Here is a 16,438-nt window from a genome sequence, read left to right on the forward strand (position 1 = left end):
TAGCGGTTCACGTCGAGGTGCGACGTCGGCCAATGCTCGCACAAAGGTCCCAAAGGGAGACGGATTTTGTGTCAAATTGTTTTTTTACAGTTCCTGGGCGAATGCGAACCCGTTCTTCGGTTATTATGTCGTCTCTTTTTTTTTTTTCCCACGGCTGTTGTTTCCTTGTGTTGCCCCAGCGCTTCCTTTTTTAGTTGGTCATGGAACCCCGTTACACCGCACGCCTTGTTTCAGCATGCATGCTCTCCAGATCAAAAGTATTAGATGAAGCGGCAAAAAAAAAAAGTCACAGGACGAGCAATGAGGGGAAGCTGCCGAGGATGGGAGGGAGGGAGGGGCACGCTCTCACACACACACACTCACACTAGTTACCCTCTCTCACTCACAACTCACACATGAACCACTCACACTCGAGGCAATGATGAGCAGAACATGTGGTGAGGCTAGCCCAGAGCAGTGACTTGGCACCTTGATAAAGGAAAGAACGTACGCAACAGATGAAACCGTACAGACCCCGTGTTGGCGGGCATTGAGTCGATGGCGAACACTGGTTGGCAGATAAGTTCGTTGGTGGTGGTGGTGGTGGTGAGCTGAACTAGACTTTTGTCGGAGACGCGTCTGGGGAGACGCGTCGGGTTTGTTTTGATGACGCTCAGATTGACCAATCAGAGGCTGCGACGAACCGCCCATCGCAACCACATGTGAAGCGTGCGTACCCTCGAATATAGCAGACGGGCGTTATGTTATACCTGCCAATCGGCCGGTTGACTTTGCGCCTGCATTGCATTGCAGCGCATACGAACTATTCGAAATCTCAACGACACGGTGCCGCGGCCATTGCCGTTATCCTAACCGTACAGTACATCTAGTATGCGTGACTACGGAATTTTTGCGAGATTTTCTACAGTTGACCCAATGTAGATGCATCTTTCGTACCATGCTAAATAACACCGCCACCACAGGCCACACGGCTTGGGAAAAGCCACTCATCCGACTAATCCCACCCAACTATCCAACCCATGCTCTTGTTCGCTCCGTATCCTTGCAAACGTTATCCAAGCCACGAGCGAAGAAGCCCCAGTACGAAATTCATGCCTGGTGCCGGTACGCACGCCGAGTTAACTTCTCACCCAACTACATATTCCTCCATCATGTCCCGTACTCCATACCCAGACGTTAGTAGGAAGTCAATGCCGTCATCAACCTCACTAGCTTCGGACAAGTAATTCTCTGCACAGTATCCGTATTCCGAAATCTTGGCCAAGATCAGTCTCTCCTCTTTTGTTTGGTTGGGGGGAAAAAAAGGCATTTTGTTTGATGAGAGAAAAGACACGCCCGCATTCCTCCCTCGGCCGCCGTCCCGGCCTGCTGGAATGGACCCGGGCTCCTCTTCAAGGGGGAGACACGACAAGTCGACGTGATACAACACGGCACCACCGGACTCCCGATCCAAGTCTGGAACATTGGGAATATGCATGTATGTACATGGACAGAGGAAAAAATGCTGCAAAAATCAAGTGTTTCACCTTTTTTCGCCTCTTTTTTTTTTTCCCTTTCGCAAAATGTCCAGATCAGTAAGCCAACGTAGTAACTAACTCGCTAGAGTTTCGCCAGATCAGTACTTTGGAAGCTGGCCGTTGGTTCGAGCCTCACGGCCATTGCCCCCTCCCCTCCCCGCACCAAAAAGTCAATGCACTTGGCGTTTCGTAAACCGCTCTCGTCCCATGACTCCATCAAAGCAACTTGTAAGGCATCAACATGGCAAAGGTAGTCCAGTCAGTTAGTAGCTGCACGTCCTCCGGCTTCCAAGTGGGTGGGCTTCCGAGCCCTTGCGTGCGTTTCAAAACCTGCATAAAAAAAAGCCGCCCCAATCTCGGAGCTTTTTTTTCTTTCAATAAGCTTTGCTTGACAGCAGCTGTTTTTTTCCCCCAGGCCTTGCCTTTCGATGCTCGAGTCAGCCCATGGGCTGGTTCAGCTGGCGTAATACAGATTACGGAGTATTATATACCCAACTCCATGATATTAATAACGTGCGAGAGGAGAGGAGGCATGGGCTGTCTACTAACAGAACACGGCGTTGACTATTAATCCCCGTCCAAGAAGCCCCGACTGAAACCGTGAACAATGCACTTTTGATCAGCAACCCCGGCAAGGCAAGGCAAGGCAAGGCAAGGCAAGGACGGAGTCTCCGCCGCCGAGGACAAGCTCCGCCCCATGATTCCCAGTAATGCGCCGCTTACCGAGATGACTATAACGTATGTCAGGTAGGCATGTCCTTGATGATAACAGAGAGAGCAGTCAGAATAAAAACAAAGTGCAGTAGATCCATCTCCATTCTATCCCCCCCCCCCCCTTCGAACAAAAGAATTACGTCAATTCAATCAAACCTTGTACTACATCTCGGTATATTACCCAGGGTGTGTGGCCTTGTCGACGCATGTGCCAGGAGGGCTTTGTCTTGATGTCCCGTTCCCCTGCCCGCGATCCGTGCCATTGAGCAATGATTATTCAGAAAAAAAGAATTCTTCTTTTTTTTCTCAACCTCGTTTTTTAAAGAGAAAACAAGCTACCCCTGCTTCATCAGACACATGGCACCTCCGCCCCAAAAAATTTCGCGGGCGGTTGCATGTCCTGCGGCCAAGAGAACAAGGCCCTGCCGGACCAATCATCCACGCCTGTCACTTCCAAATTGAAGCAACACACAAAAAGGGGGGTATGCATCTCGATGCTCACCGTGCATTGGAAATTATATTTTGCCAACGCATTCAACAGGGTATATGGAACGGGGGTTGATTTGTTCATGAGACGATCAACTTTTGTTGCTGCCCAACTGAACTAACCGAGTTTCTTCTTACTGATATGATATAGCTCCAACAAAAAAAAAACGCCCTGGCCAACGATGCATTGGCTACTCCCCTGGCTGCTCATCTCCTTCTCTCGCCTTTGTATTACATGCCAATGCCGACTTCTTTCTTCCGAGCAAACTTGTACAAGAAAGAAACGTCCAATAGTTCTCTGATTCATTGTCCGTCCATTGTCCCGTCCGCAGGCAAGCACCGGCAGGTCAGATGCCCTCCCTCCCTTTGCTAACAGAAGCCACTGCTGGCTGCCCTTGCATTTCTCCATCTCCCCCTCCAGGTAGCACACCACCACATCGCAATTTCGTCGTCTGTCTTTTTTCCTTCTTTCTCCTCCAAAGGGAGAGCAGAAATAGAAATGTCACGTCACAGGCCGAGAAGCGGCTCCGCCATCCCTGCTTATACGCGGTCCAGCGGCGATCCAACATCTTTGTGTGGCTGTTGCATGAGCACTGATGAGCTTCAATCGCAAGAGAACAAGTGTCTAAAACTATCTGCCTTGTTTCTTCGCTCTTGCATTGCTATGAGCAGTCCAAGTCCAATTATCATTGACTCATAATTTCCAAGTTTTCTCAAACTCCGTCGTCATAACTTGCTCACTTCAATACTGCAACAGGCTTACACCTTTATCACCAGCAACATGGTCTTATACCGAGCGAGATATATCCGACTTTATCTCGTAGCTTGCCAACAAACCGTTAATTAAAAAAGAAATTCCCACTATGGATGCTAATCCTTTTCCCCACGCTCTGAATGAGCAAGTATCCCCATCGACACGTACATTACAATGTAAACGAACAAGAAAAGCAGCCCAGTAGTCCATCCATCACACCTCAGGTGCACTTAACCCAAAACCTTTCCAACCGTCGGTCCGGAGCTCTCCTTGGTCTGCGTCTTCTTCAGCTTCAAGCCGCCCTGAATTTGGTTGAGAAACCCGGCTGGCGGACCAGCTGCCGGTGCTGCCGGTGCTGGTGCACCCCCGGGAGGCGGAGGAGGCGGCGGTGCGCCGCTCCCAGGAGGGGGAGGGGGTGGTGGTGCACCACCAGCAGGAGGAGGCGGCGGAGGAGGAGCTGCCACGCCAGGCATGGGAGGCGGCGGCGGCGGCGCACCGATTGGTGCTCCCAAGTCGCTGCTTCCAGGCATGGGAGGAGGGGGGGGTGGTCCAGAGGGCGCATCCAAGCCTACACCGGGCACGGGAGGAGGAGGAGGGGGTGAGGCGATGGGTGCGTCTCTGGCCGGCGCTGGGCTGGCCGGCTTCGAGTCCCTCCCGGCCGCAGAAAGCGGCCGCGGTGGTGCCATGGTACCAAACAAGATCGACGCGAGCTGAGCTGCATTGCCACCGCCCGGCCGCTCGTCATCAGAGTCGTCCGAGTCGTCATCCTTGTCCGAGCCCCAGTCGTCCGAGTCGGCTCTTTTGCGCGAGATGGGAGCCTGGGGAGCGGGGGCAGAGCCACCACTACCACCACCCTGCTGGGTCATACGGTGGAAGGGGTTCGTCGACGCGTCGGCCGCCGGCGGTGCGACCGCCTTGGGCACGGGGGGTGCAGGGGCCGCAGGGGCGGCCACCGGAGATGTGGTCGCAGGAGAGGCCGTCTCAGATGGGTGCGACATCATTTTCTTGTAGGGATTCTTACTCTCCGTCTCCGCAGGCGGCGACGTCACTATCGTGGGTGGCGGTGAGGAGACCGGCACAGGAGGCGGAGGTGGTGCAGAGTTGGGCTCCTCATCCACGCTGCGCTCCGAAGATTCCATGGGAGTGACTTGCTCGCGGCCGTCCTCGTCATCTGAAGACGAGTCATCGTTCATGGCCTCCAGTTGCCGCTGCAGCTCAAGCTCTCGTTGCTTGGCAGCCTCCGCCTCAGCTCGTCGGGCAGCCAGCTTGGCCTCCTTCTCCCTGGCCTCGGCCAGAGCAGCCTTCTTTTTCTTCTTCTCCTCTTCCTTGCGTAGCTTGCCCTGTCTCACCTGTTCTTCCAACGCCTTGAGGCGTGCCTCACTAGCCCGCTGTTCTTTGGCGTACTCATCTTCTTCCTCCTTGACCGCGTTCCTGTAACCCACGTTAGTATTTTGCTCTGGTCTCCTTGGCCGTAATACATACTGCATATCATTAGCTTCCTGCTGCTGTTGGTGGTGCTCTTCAGCAAGCTTCTGTTCCGCCGCCCGGGTCTCAACAACATCGGCCTTGGGTGCCTTTCGGGGAGGCGGGGGCGCCGGCTTGGGTGCCTCTGCAGCAGGAGGAGGAGGCGGCACACCTTGCTCATCGGCCAGTCTAGCACGACGCTCCGTCTCTCTGCGAGCATCCTCCTCTTCCGCCTGCTTGAGCTTGGCTGCTCGCTCCGCTTTTTCGCGGTCAGCACGCTGGGCTGCGCTCTCGCCCGGCTTAGAAGGAGCCTTGATACCGAGAGCGGCCAGACGCTCAGCCATACGCTGCTCCGCTTGCTGCCGAATAAAAGCGGCACGCTCCTCTGGTGTCTTGTAAGCGGCGTAGGAACCGCCAGCAGCGGGAGGTGTCGAAGTTCGCGAAGTAGACACTGGTGATTCGACGCGAGCAGGGACGGGAGCAGCACGCTCCTGGCGTGGCTGCTCTGTCGCCGCGGGTCGAGTTGTCCTCTTGTCCTGGGACCGAACACGGGCGGCGCGGCTCTCACGCTGAAGATCAAAGATGAAATCACGTACTTCATCTTCAACGCCCAATGCATCATCCCAACGACGCCGCTCGTGCTCGCTGCTTTTATCCCGAGCGCCGTCCTTGAGGTTGTCTTCGATACCACGAGCAAACACGCCAACACTTTCCTCGACATCGCGGACCATTCGCTCGTTGCTTTCCTTCTCGTTCTTCACCTTGATGCTCTCTTCTTCCAGGCGCTTAGAAGCAGAGTCATCATCAAGCGGAACGTCAACCCTCTTGCCCGTCAGTGCAGCGGTGCGTTGCTGCATCATGGCTTTGGCACGTGCCTTCAGTCGGTCGGATTCGGTGACAACACCACCTGGGCCAGTTCCAACAATGGTTGAGGCGCTGCCAGGATTGGCCTTGGCGTCCTTGAGTCGGAACAGCTCGAGTCTAGCATCCATAATAGCTTTTTCAGTCTTGCGAACCTGCGAAGCTAGCTCGGGCACCTTATCAAGAAAATTCTGGAGCTGTCGCTTCAGGGCACGTCTTTCAGCATCAGAGTCACCGCCAGCCAACGAGGCATTGGGATGAGCATCAATATCGCCTTGAATACGTCGGATGCGTCGATACAACTCTTCCGACTCACGGCGATCGCGTCTGTCAAGAACATCGTCCTCTTCCATATTCTTCTCGTCCTGGAAATCCATGGCATCAAGGAGAACCTCCTTTTCCTTGATCTTCTTTCGGAGCTGGTCCAGTGTCAACTCATCATTGGACCCCACAGAGGAGGGCGATTCGGAGCGCTCAGTGTTGTTACCAACTCGGCGGCGAGCACTCGACTTGTATCCAAAACTTTCGTCATCGTTGCGGAACACAGTAGCATCCTTACGGCCAGCAGTGGTTGGGGTGTTGAAACCACGCAGCGAGCGGTTCTTCATGTAGCTTACGCCGGTCTTTTGCGGCAGAAGAGCAGCACCGGAATCCTTGCGAAAGTTGGATTCCTCGTGGAGCATATTCTTGAGTGTGCCAATCGATCGACTCAGGTTGCGCGTAGAAGGCGGGACAAGCTCAGGCGGCAAGTTATTGGGGATGGGGTAACCGTTCAACTTTCTGTAAATCAAATGCATGGCAACAGCGAATTCGTCAAGATCCAGACGACCCTTGTTTCCGTGATCCGCCAGTGTCCAAATGCGCTCCAGATCAGGCTTCTCGAGACCACTCTGGCCGAAGATCTCAATAGCTTGGCTGCCGAGGATGTGACCCTTGCCAAAGCCGTCCCATGCTCGAAAAAGAGAGTCGTACCGTGTCTTCTCCTCTTTGGTGATAGCCCACGGAATAACAGCATTACCCTGCAGACCTTGGGTAGTAAAGCTTCCGCCCTCACGGCCTTGCTGAGGCATCATTTGCGCTTGTAAAGCATCAATGTTAGGTAAGCCAGACAAAGGGGCATTGACAAGGCCCCATTGGCCCGGTGCGCCGGTTGGCTGTGCATTCAATGGCATGGCCATACTGCTTTGGTTGTAACCCGTAGGCATAGGAGGCATTGGTGGTCTAGGGCCAGCATAGCCCGTCGGTTGGGGATTCTGCATGCCAGGATAGCCAGTCGCTTGAGGCTGCATGCTCTGGGTGGATGCGCCAAAGCCAGTCTGCTGAGTCGGGAAGCCCGTCATCTGCGATTGCAAAATCTGACTGTTGGAAGGCTGGGGTTGGGATTGTTGGCTGCTGGACTGAAAGTTCGGCTTGTTGGTGGCAGCGGCAGCTGAGCCAAGGGATTCTTCAACAACGCTGAATCCAATAATATCGACCATGCTGGAGACTTCGTTTCTGATATGTTCAGGTAGCATCTGTGGGAGAGTCTTGCCAGAGAGTCTTAGGTTGCAGAGGTACATGGCCAAGGCGAACTCGGGGAAGTACAGCTCTCCAGCTCTAGTGGTATCCGACAGTGTCCAGATATGCGAGAGCGAGTCGCCATCAAGCTTCGAGCGAAGAAGTAGGTCGCGTGCGCGTTCGCCCGACATTGTGCTGGAGCCCTCACCCACGGCCGACTTGAACAGAGTTTCGAACTGTGCCTGGTCTTTGGCGGTGATGAACGACAGGCGAATGTTGGGGATCTTGTTCGTCTTGGCCGGTCGAGCGTCCTGCGTACGAGACGATGTGCCAGCCGCCTGGAATGAAGCGGTCATCTGGCTAAACCCTGTAGGTTGAGGTTTCACGGGTGCGGGGGGCGGCTGCGAAGGCCCGGCAGACTGCTGAGGCGACGCGGAGAAGCCCGCAGTCTGCGTGGGCTGGAAGCTCTGTTGCTGCGGCTGCTGTTGCTGATGCTGTTGCTGCAGAAACTGCGACTGGTATTGGTTCGGTATCGATGGTACCGGTGGTGGCGGCGCACCGGTGCTGAACCCTTGCGAGGGGAAGCCCGTGTACTGCTGCTGGAGGGGCTGCGACTGCTGAGGCATACCGGTCGGTTGGGCCTGCATGGGATATCCAGTGAACTGCGACTGCATCGGCTGCTGCTGCTGCTGCTGTTGCTGAGGTTGTCCATAGCCAGTAGGCTGAGGTGCAAATGGACTGGGCTGTTGCTGCTGCTGACCCAAGCTGTTGAAGCCCCCTCCATACTGCTGGCTGCCAGGCTGTTGTTGTCCAAAATTATTGGAGTACATTGCGGCGGCGTCGTCTTATATATCCCGCAGCTGTTTTCTAGACGTGAGTGGCTCGTCGGAGGCGTCGCCGTCCAGGCGGTCAGGATCTGGTCGAAGAGGTGAGGCGCAGTCCGGTGATGGATTAGTTTTGGTCGCTCGGATGAGCTTGGGGGGTAAGGGGGGGACAGCAGTCTACCACCACGCAAGGCGCCGCGTGAATAAGCACAGGGTAAAAAACAAAGAGACGAGGCAAAACTGAGGCGATTGGGCTCTCGGCCGCCGCGTCGGCAGGTTAGTAGTTATGTTGGAAAAGACAGTGTGAGGTGTTTATGTAGATGACGAAAGCTGCCGAGACAGGTGTTCCGTCCACAACTATGTATGTTGCACATATCCGTAGTAGTTGCTGAGTTGCCTCCAGGCGGTTCCCTGTGGCTCAGCTGTGGCTTGCTGACACAGCTTTGCCTTGGATAAAGCCACCGACGCCTAATTTAGCGCCATGCAGGGTACGTACCTCTAACCAGCACAGTTGCTCCTTGACATCACTCACATAACTATTGCGACAACTTCATAAATAATTAATATACAAACACCTTGTCTTCCAATTCGGAATGAAATACAATTCTCCCTTTGGGTGGGTATTATTCATTCGCTATCAAAGCACTTCTAGGGTATCGGCTTTCCTCGTTAAAAGCAGAACATAACAGGAAACAGGCTGTTAAAAAGAGACAGAAAATTCAAACGCAGTTCCCTCCTCAGAGATAAAATGTCCAAAAAAATCCAAAAAGACTCCCTTCGCTAAAAACACATAGTACAAAAGCTGGAGATACCATCAGAGTAGATGGGCCTCGCCTTCCACCACCTACTGCAACAAGACCTACGGAGAGCTCTTGTCCGCTTCATGGGCATGGTCCTCTTCCTCAATCCGGTCTGTTGGGTCTCCTTGGAATCGTCGATAGCGCTTCATCTGGAGCCCAGCATCCGCATCTGTACCATCTGCAAAAGAATAATTATTCTCAGGGCTGTCGCCATACACAGGCCACTGTTCTTGTACGCTTCGAACCGCTGGTTCAACATCCACTGCGCAGTCGACGTCAATCGGTGTCGCAGCGCCGGATTCGCTACTGCCAGCTTCGCTGCTCGGGCTTCCTGTGGCTTCGCTCGAACCAACCGAGTCCGGTCGCTCGCCTGTAGATCTGCTAGAGCTAGTACGGGCATGCAGACTCATCCGTTGCGATGTGTCAGCGCTGCGCCTGATCGTGACGGTCTTGAGCCCATCATAGTCTTCCGCAGCCAGGCCACCAAAGGCCGCCGCAAACGCAGCCTCGCTCTCGGCAGAGGCTTGGCTCGCCGATCCACCATCCAAATTTGTCGCATCGACGTAGTTTCGCAAGTTATCGTCCATGATACTCTGCAAAGAATGAATAGCATGGTCCCATTCACTCTTGAGCTCTTGAATCAGTGCTGCGTCTTGTTGAGGTTGACTGTTCTTATCAGATTTAAACCGTGACATCATGGAAGGCCGTTTGGTCGGCACGGGAACTGCTGCGTCGCTGATAGACTTGGCTATCGTACGGTCAAGTTCATGCGTCTTGAACGCAGAGAAGTTACGAATCGACCTGTTGTGCTCGAGCTTGGTGATGAGATACCGCAGGTTGGACAGTGTGAAGTCGTTTGAGGAGCAATCAACAGTTCGGAGGATTTTGTTCACGGCGAGAGCCTCTGCAAAATCGCCCACGTTGATGTTGAGCATCTGGCTGCGGACTCGGAGATGCTCTATTTGCGTATTGTGGCGCAGACCGCCGAGAGCGCGTGAGAATCCCCTGCCTAGCCTTCCCTCGTCGAGTTTGGAGTCGTACCCAGACATGTCCAGGTAGCGAACTGAGTTGTTCTTTGCCAAAAAGTCGAAAACAGCCTGGCAAGCTGTTTCGCTAGCCGCATCGGGGATCGAAGTGCCAGCCAGGCTGAGGCACTCAATGGAGCTATTGAGTGCCAACGCGCGAAGCACTTTGACATAGCTTTCCTCACGAGCACAATCAATATTTTGCAGAAACAGGCCCTGCGGAGCAAGCCCGGTACCAATGACATCGCACAGATCTTCAACCCCGGCATCGATACGGCTAGAGTCCATGTGAACGTGCATGTCACGGGCTGGCCCCATGCTGCGCAAAAGCCGTGCAACCTGGAATCCGTTGAGCCCGCAGCAGTTGAGACGTAAGACGCGAAGAGCGTGCGAGGCACCGGCGGCCAGATACTTGGCAAGACTTTCCACGGTAGCATCGTTAATCATCATGCCAGACAGATCCAGCTCCTGAAGCTGCCAAGTAACCAGAGCATCGTCATCGAAGAGTGATACTCCCGTCGCCAGACGCACGGTCCGGGCAATGCAAAGCTTGGTGACACTACTGAGGTGTCTGAGAGTATTACAAACGACTTCAAGCTGAACAATTCCCGGGTTGTTAGACAGGTCGAGTATTTCCAGAGAATCCGTTTGCTGGTCCAATGTTGACCAAATGTCTGATAAGCCAAACTCGCCAAGTCCACATTGAGCAAGCTCGAGACGTCGCAGTCGCACATGAGGAAGGGTAAGAATATCACGCAATTCATCGGCATCGGCGGAAGAAATAGGGTTGTGGGATAGCACAATGCTGTGGCAGTGAGACAGCTGCCGTCTCAGCAGTTCTGAGATTGGGCGCAGCAGCTCGCTCGTTCTCGGTTCAAACTCAGAGGCATCAGCGGCCACGATCTTCTTATGCTTCTTGGCGTCATAGATGCCGAAAACGTTGGACAAATTGATCGATCGGAGAGAGTCCGAGGCGAAAAGTAAGGAGTGTATTTCTCGCCCAAGAACAGATGACTGTGACATGATGACGGAGAGGTCTTCGGGCAAACGGACACGGTTCGCCGACGCGTAAACGATCGAATCGGCATAGTGCGAGAAGTCCTGCGTGATGATCAAGGGCGTCAGGTCGACATCGGCAAAAGAGACTGCCTTAAAAAACCCATTATATCGCAGAGCCCTGAAAACGGCCAAAAGCTGATAGGGGCCATAGGGCTTGTCCTGAGCCGGCAAAAGGCAAAAGCAGGGCTGCGATGGCGTGTTCCAGTCAATCCGCCAATTTGGCATGGGAACTTGGAAGGCTGCACAGTAAGCAGGCAGGCTGATGTCGAAACCACCCAAGTCGTTGCCAGAGGTGAGTTGTAAAGGGGGGGAGAGGCCACGGATGTCAAAAATGGCTTGCTGAAGATGCTGGGGCCACGTAGGCTTCAAGATTCTGTCCATCTTGATAAGCGTCTCGATTATGCGGCGGTAGTAGACACTAGCCAGCGTGAGACGGGTTTCTTTCCCAAAGGGCATTCGGAAGCACATGACAAAAGTTTGCTCATGATTGGCCACGGATGCTTGGAATTTGCTGAGGGTGACGATGCCAAAAGGTGTCACCTTCGCCATTAGGTCATGAGAGGGCGTAGCATGGTCCGATCTGAGAATTTCAATGAAATAGCATAAAAAGGGACCGATAGCCAAATAGTAAGAGGAGCCTCCGTCACTGGAGCTGGGACTGTCATCAGCGGGAGCCTTTGGCGAAGAAGCGAGGCGGCGCACGACAGGGAAGATGGTTATCTTAGAGTCGTCACTGACGGTCTCAGAAGAGCGGACAATGATGCGAATCCGTTCAAGAACATTGTCCGGGATGCTACCAGCCAGAGGACCCTCGCGCAACTTCTGTCTGCAGGCGCGGTGCAATAACGTGTGCCACTCAGCCCTCTCTTGGGGCGTGTTGAAAGACAGTTGTGTGCGACAATAGGCGAGTCGGGGCGCAGGCAATGACCACCAAACCTCAGCAACGTGCTCAGTGCAGGGATCAATCAAGACAGCCACCATGGCATTGAGTGGAATATTGAGACGATTCTCCGCCGCAGCGTTAGCCTTGGGGATGGACGCAGATGAGGCGGATCGTGCAACAATAGCTGGTTCTTCTTGAGCTGCAATTTGTGGATATACAACCCGGGCAGCCTCGAGGCTAGCAAACCTCGAAATACATTGGTCCGTAAGAACAAGGTAATCGGAGCGACTCTTGCGGCTAGAGGGATCTTGTCTCAACCAGCCGCGTTTGACGATTTGCATGGAGCTGTGCGATGAGTCCAGGAGGGGACTCGGGGAGATGTCAGTCGGCGAATTGGCAGCAGAGTCGCGCGAGACTCGACGGTGGAATCGTTCGATCATGGAGCTGGAACCCGAGGTTGTCTTTTGCAGGCGTCGTTGTGAACTAGAGCTTCGCGACGGTATAGCAGGCATAGAATCGATGGACGAGTTGCTGAGAGAGCGCAGCGCTTTTGTGAGCACGCGTGGTTTCTTGCCAAGAGCATGTTCCGAGTCTTGGGGCGTCAAGGAGGGCGAAAGAGGCTTATCGGAATTGCTAGCCAGTGAGCCTCGGCGCCTCCAGCGGTCGACACTCATAATTGCGATTTGAGCTGATTGACCCGTCTAAGCCCAAAAATCGAGAGATGACGCGTGGATGAGGTTCTTAACAAACGCAATTGTTTCCAGGTTGGCGTTTAAGCGGTCATACCGGCATGCCAGATGAGAGCACTTGGGGTCAGCGTGGAGCAGCGAGGACTCAGGTCAAGGTGAAGGCCGTTTTTTTTTTCTCTTTTTGCCGCTCGCTCAAATGTATATTATGCTGATGATATTTTGTATGGGATGCTGGGGAACTGTGTGGTGGTGCCAGCAGATGCGGTTTGTCTCGGGCGACTGCAATGTCTTGGAATTTTAGCAGCGAAAGGTCTGGTCTGGTTGCGCCGCAAGCGTGTAGCTCGGCAATGACGAAATGGCAGAGCTGAAGGCACGTCGGCAAATGAACCCAAGCAAAAGGAACCAGAAGGAAGGAGCAAGTCGGACAGGACACGGCGAGAGTCGAGAGCGAAGCAAGAGGTGGGAAGAATAAAAGAATGGCCCAGGGCAAGGTAGCGGAAAGGGGGCTAGAGAAGCAGGGTCACCAATTGGCAAAAGACGTAGGAAGGAGAACAAAAGAGTATGGCAAAGTTTGGAGCTAGTATGGCACGCAAGCAAAGTTTCGAGCGGAGGGAGGGCAGACAGGACGTGGCAGAGAAAGCAGACGAAATCGAGAGCTGCGCCAAGCTAGCGCCAGAGATTGGAGCGCCAGGGTGGGCTGGCAACTGGGTGCGGAAGGTGTCGTCAAAGCTATTCCGTAGCTGGCCCAAGAGTGGCAGAATCGATGGAAAGTGCTAGTGCAACGCGGCGCGAGAAGCTAGAGCGAGGGCAAGCTGATGGTGAGAAGAAAAAGGCTCTGCTCAGAAGCTGCGGAAAGGCCGTCGGACGAGGCTAGCGTAGTGAGTGAGCGAGTGAGTGAGTGAGGCGAAGAGGAGGGAAGGAGGATGGATCGACTAAAAACGACCAAGGTGACGAAAGACGAACGGGCCGAAGTGGAGATAGTCGATGGGCTGGTCTGGATGGGGGGTGGATAAATGGTGGACAAGAGGCAAAGTCGGCAAAGTGGGATGGGAGAGTGGTGATGTTTGCGATGGAGGTTTGATTTTGGAGTGTTGGCAAGCAACAAGTAACTTGCTATCACTCACTTTTGACTAGTGGTTTAGTACCTGGGAAGCCAAATGTGGGTGCCTGATGATGTATGTGCCTGTCAAGGTGTTAGTATGTACCTTGGCGCTGATGATGGTGGTGGCTTGACGGCTGGTAGCTTGGCTTGAGGTTGGCCGCAAACGTCAGCAGTGCAAGCTCGCTCCAGGGCAGGGTTACCTCACTTTCGGGGGTTACGGCAGGACTCTTGTTAGCGTCCGGCTGCTATAAACAGTGCTGCGGTGGTACTCGACTCCTGATGATACCACCCAAGGTACCCCCCTACGTCAGCGGCTCACCAGCCGCGCCGCGCTCGGCGGCGATGAACTGGGCTTTTGTACCTCGTAGCTTCAGTAGCTTTCTTTCGATCCTTCTTCTTTGGCGATTTTGGCTTGCCCACTTCGCAAGCAATCAAAATGATCAATCGGCAGCACGGCAATACGGCAATAAGTCAATTCAAATCCAATCTCGCTAGGAGTTTCCTTCGGTAGTAACTAGTTAGAGTGCAACAATAGCTGTCGAAACCAGGGTAGCTGCTAGCTCAGTCGGTACGTACCCCGTACTCAGTTCGGTACCACCCAAGTGGCTTAGACCAGTGAGTGAGGCGCGTCGCTTTCGGTTGGAGTGGTTCGTCTGTCCTTTGTCTGTCTGCTGCGTTTGTCGTCTGTCACTTGCAACAGCTACATACCTATGTACCAATAAACGACTCCCAGGATGGACAAAAAAAATCATCGTCAATACAGCAGAGCATCTTTCAACGTAACCGCCGACAACCAGTAGCAAGTTTCGTCAATCGCATCGCACCTGACTACTCCGTACCGTCTCACAAGTCACAACCAGCCCGTACCCAAGCCCTGCCCCAGCCCCGGCAATCAGCGTCATCCCCCCCCCAGCCTCAGCCAGTCCCCAATGCACATGCATGCTTGGCTCCTTCCATGACAGCCCAGACAAGGGCATTGACGAGACAAGGTCATCTGCCACCAGATACTTGCGCAAATACCACTTTTATACGGTACGAAATATACCATGACATGGGCCGCCCTGCGATGCGGATGGGGTCGACAGTCTATTCAAATCCGTATAGCCAGTGACCCCGTCCACCTTCCTCCGTACAGGGCATCAATACACCTGACGTCGGGAGCGTGCTTGGGCTAATAATAGCAGGAGCTCTTCTACTTCTATGATGCATACACTGGTCGGCATCAGGCCCCAATTCAGCAAAGAAAGCCCAGTCCTCAACGTCAAGAGATGCGGTGCCACGCCAATGTGAGCCCACCAAGACGATAAGATACGTTGCGCAGCAGGCGCGAAACAGAGATTCGCACCTTGTCATGATAGCAATCATTCTGGTAACGTGGATGGATGGCTCCATCTGCCAACCCAAAACCCGCATGGTCTGCAGCCAATCATCTCAGCCACGCATCCAGACACACCACACGACGCACGCCGGCGTCCCGGTCCACCCGAAGCCATCTCGTATGCAGATTGCAGGCTGCTAGCCCTCACAGACCATGCAACATGATGGCATTAGCGGCCCGCTAGTGGAAAGCCCCCCCGTATCGACAAGAGCTCTGATACTTGCTCTTTTCGGAACCCATGGCTTGAGGCTGTTACGACGGGCCAAGTTACGAGCAGTGTGCATGGTCAGGGCTCGGAGACAGACTCGAAAGCCTCCTTAGCCGCCCTCAACTGACAAGAGACGGCAAGCCCGTCGCCAAGTCATCCCCGTCTCCGTCGCGGGGCGGATGGAAAGCGAACAATGGCAAAAACGAAATATAGCAAAAAAGTATAAATTGCGCCAGCGGGTGGCTTTGCGCGACCAACCCAGCTGGCCCTCCAGCTCGACAAGGGTGCGGGAGATGTCTTCTCCGCAATCTCTGTGGGGATGCGCGCATTATTCAATCGTCAATAACAAGGTCGCAATCGTGAGTGTTTTTCGTTTCAATGGCTCAGTTAAAATTTGCCCATGATTCATCTGCCACACGTGCATACTAGCACTAACACGCACACAAGAGCAGTCTCTCCCCAATACGTGAGACATGGGGTCTATGTACTTCGTAGCCAACTTCTTGGCATACGTCGACAAGATCTTGCACACCAGCTCAGAGACGTACACTTTCTAATCTGATGCTGTGAAACTACCCAGGTAGACATCACACGATGAGCTGCCATCTCTTGCCACAGACCGCCATCCACAGGAAAATCTAGGTTAAGCTTTTCTTTGTCGGCCCTAATCTTGGCTCGGTGGGTTGCCTCTGCTTTGGTGGCGCGACAGACATCGGGACTGGCCGCATCCTAATTGCTCTGGACATGGCACTTGTTGGCAGTTAAGTTTTTTGCCCTTTTCTTTGTTGACTATTCCGAGCGGTGAATTTGGCGCGCGCTCTGTTTCCGCGTCTGCAGCTACCATCTCTCGCTTCTTGGTTACAGAGCAGCGCTAGGAGATTCGTGCGGCTGCTCCGCCTATAAAAGAACCCTCGCCTCTGATGGAGCGATGGGTGCCCAAGGATGACGACAACTGAACAGTTGCGGGTGGAAAGGAGCTTCCAGAACAGAACCGGCCAACGTCTCGGGCACTGCTGTCTCGTGCCTCCCCGATATAGTATCTTCTCGGTATGCATTGCGCCGGTCGCGTTACGCCACTCAGCTCTGGAATGCTGTGCCGCCCGCGTCTCTGCCTTGGGCTAGCCGACCGATCTATTGTAATCTGCGTATGGGAGGATGGTCCCCGGTGTTGCTGGCC

At 54.0% G+C, this 16,438-nt stretch overlaps 2 protein-coding genes across 2 annotated transcripts; both read right to left on the bottom strand.

Moving 5' to 3' along the window:
• Positions 1-3,701: 3,701 nt before the first annotated feature.
• Positions 3,702-8,123, bottom strand: ISF_01024 (polyA nuclease; the record flags this gene model as incomplete). Its single annotated transcript, XM_018844631.1, has 2 exons — positions 3,702-4,902; positions 4,954-8,123. The coding sequence occupies 2 exons, from the start codon at positions 8,121-8,123 to the stop codon at positions 3,702-3,704; spliced, it is 4,371 nt and encodes a 1,456-aa protein (XP_018709081.1).
• An 853-nt stretch (positions 8,124-8,976) lies between these two features.
• ISF_01025 (leucine rich repeat protein) lies at positions 8,977-12,558 on the bottom strand (the record flags this gene model as incomplete). The annotated part of the gene is made up of 1 exon (XM_018844632.1): positions 8,977-12,558. One exon carries the CDS (start codon positions 12,556-12,558, stop codon positions 8,977-8,979), a length of 3,582 nt encoding a protein of 1,193 aa, XP_018709082.1.
• Between the last annotated feature and the right edge of the window lie 3,880 nt (positions 12,559-16,438).

Source organism: Cordyceps fumosorosea, assembly GCF_001636725.1.
Source record: "Cordyceps fumosorosea ARSEF 2679 chromosome Unknown scaffold_1, whole genome shotgun sequence".
NCBI classification, from domain to species: domain Eukaryota; kingdom Fungi; phylum Ascomycota; class Sordariomycetes; order Hypocreales; family Cordycipitaceae; genus Cordyceps; species Cordyceps fumosorosea.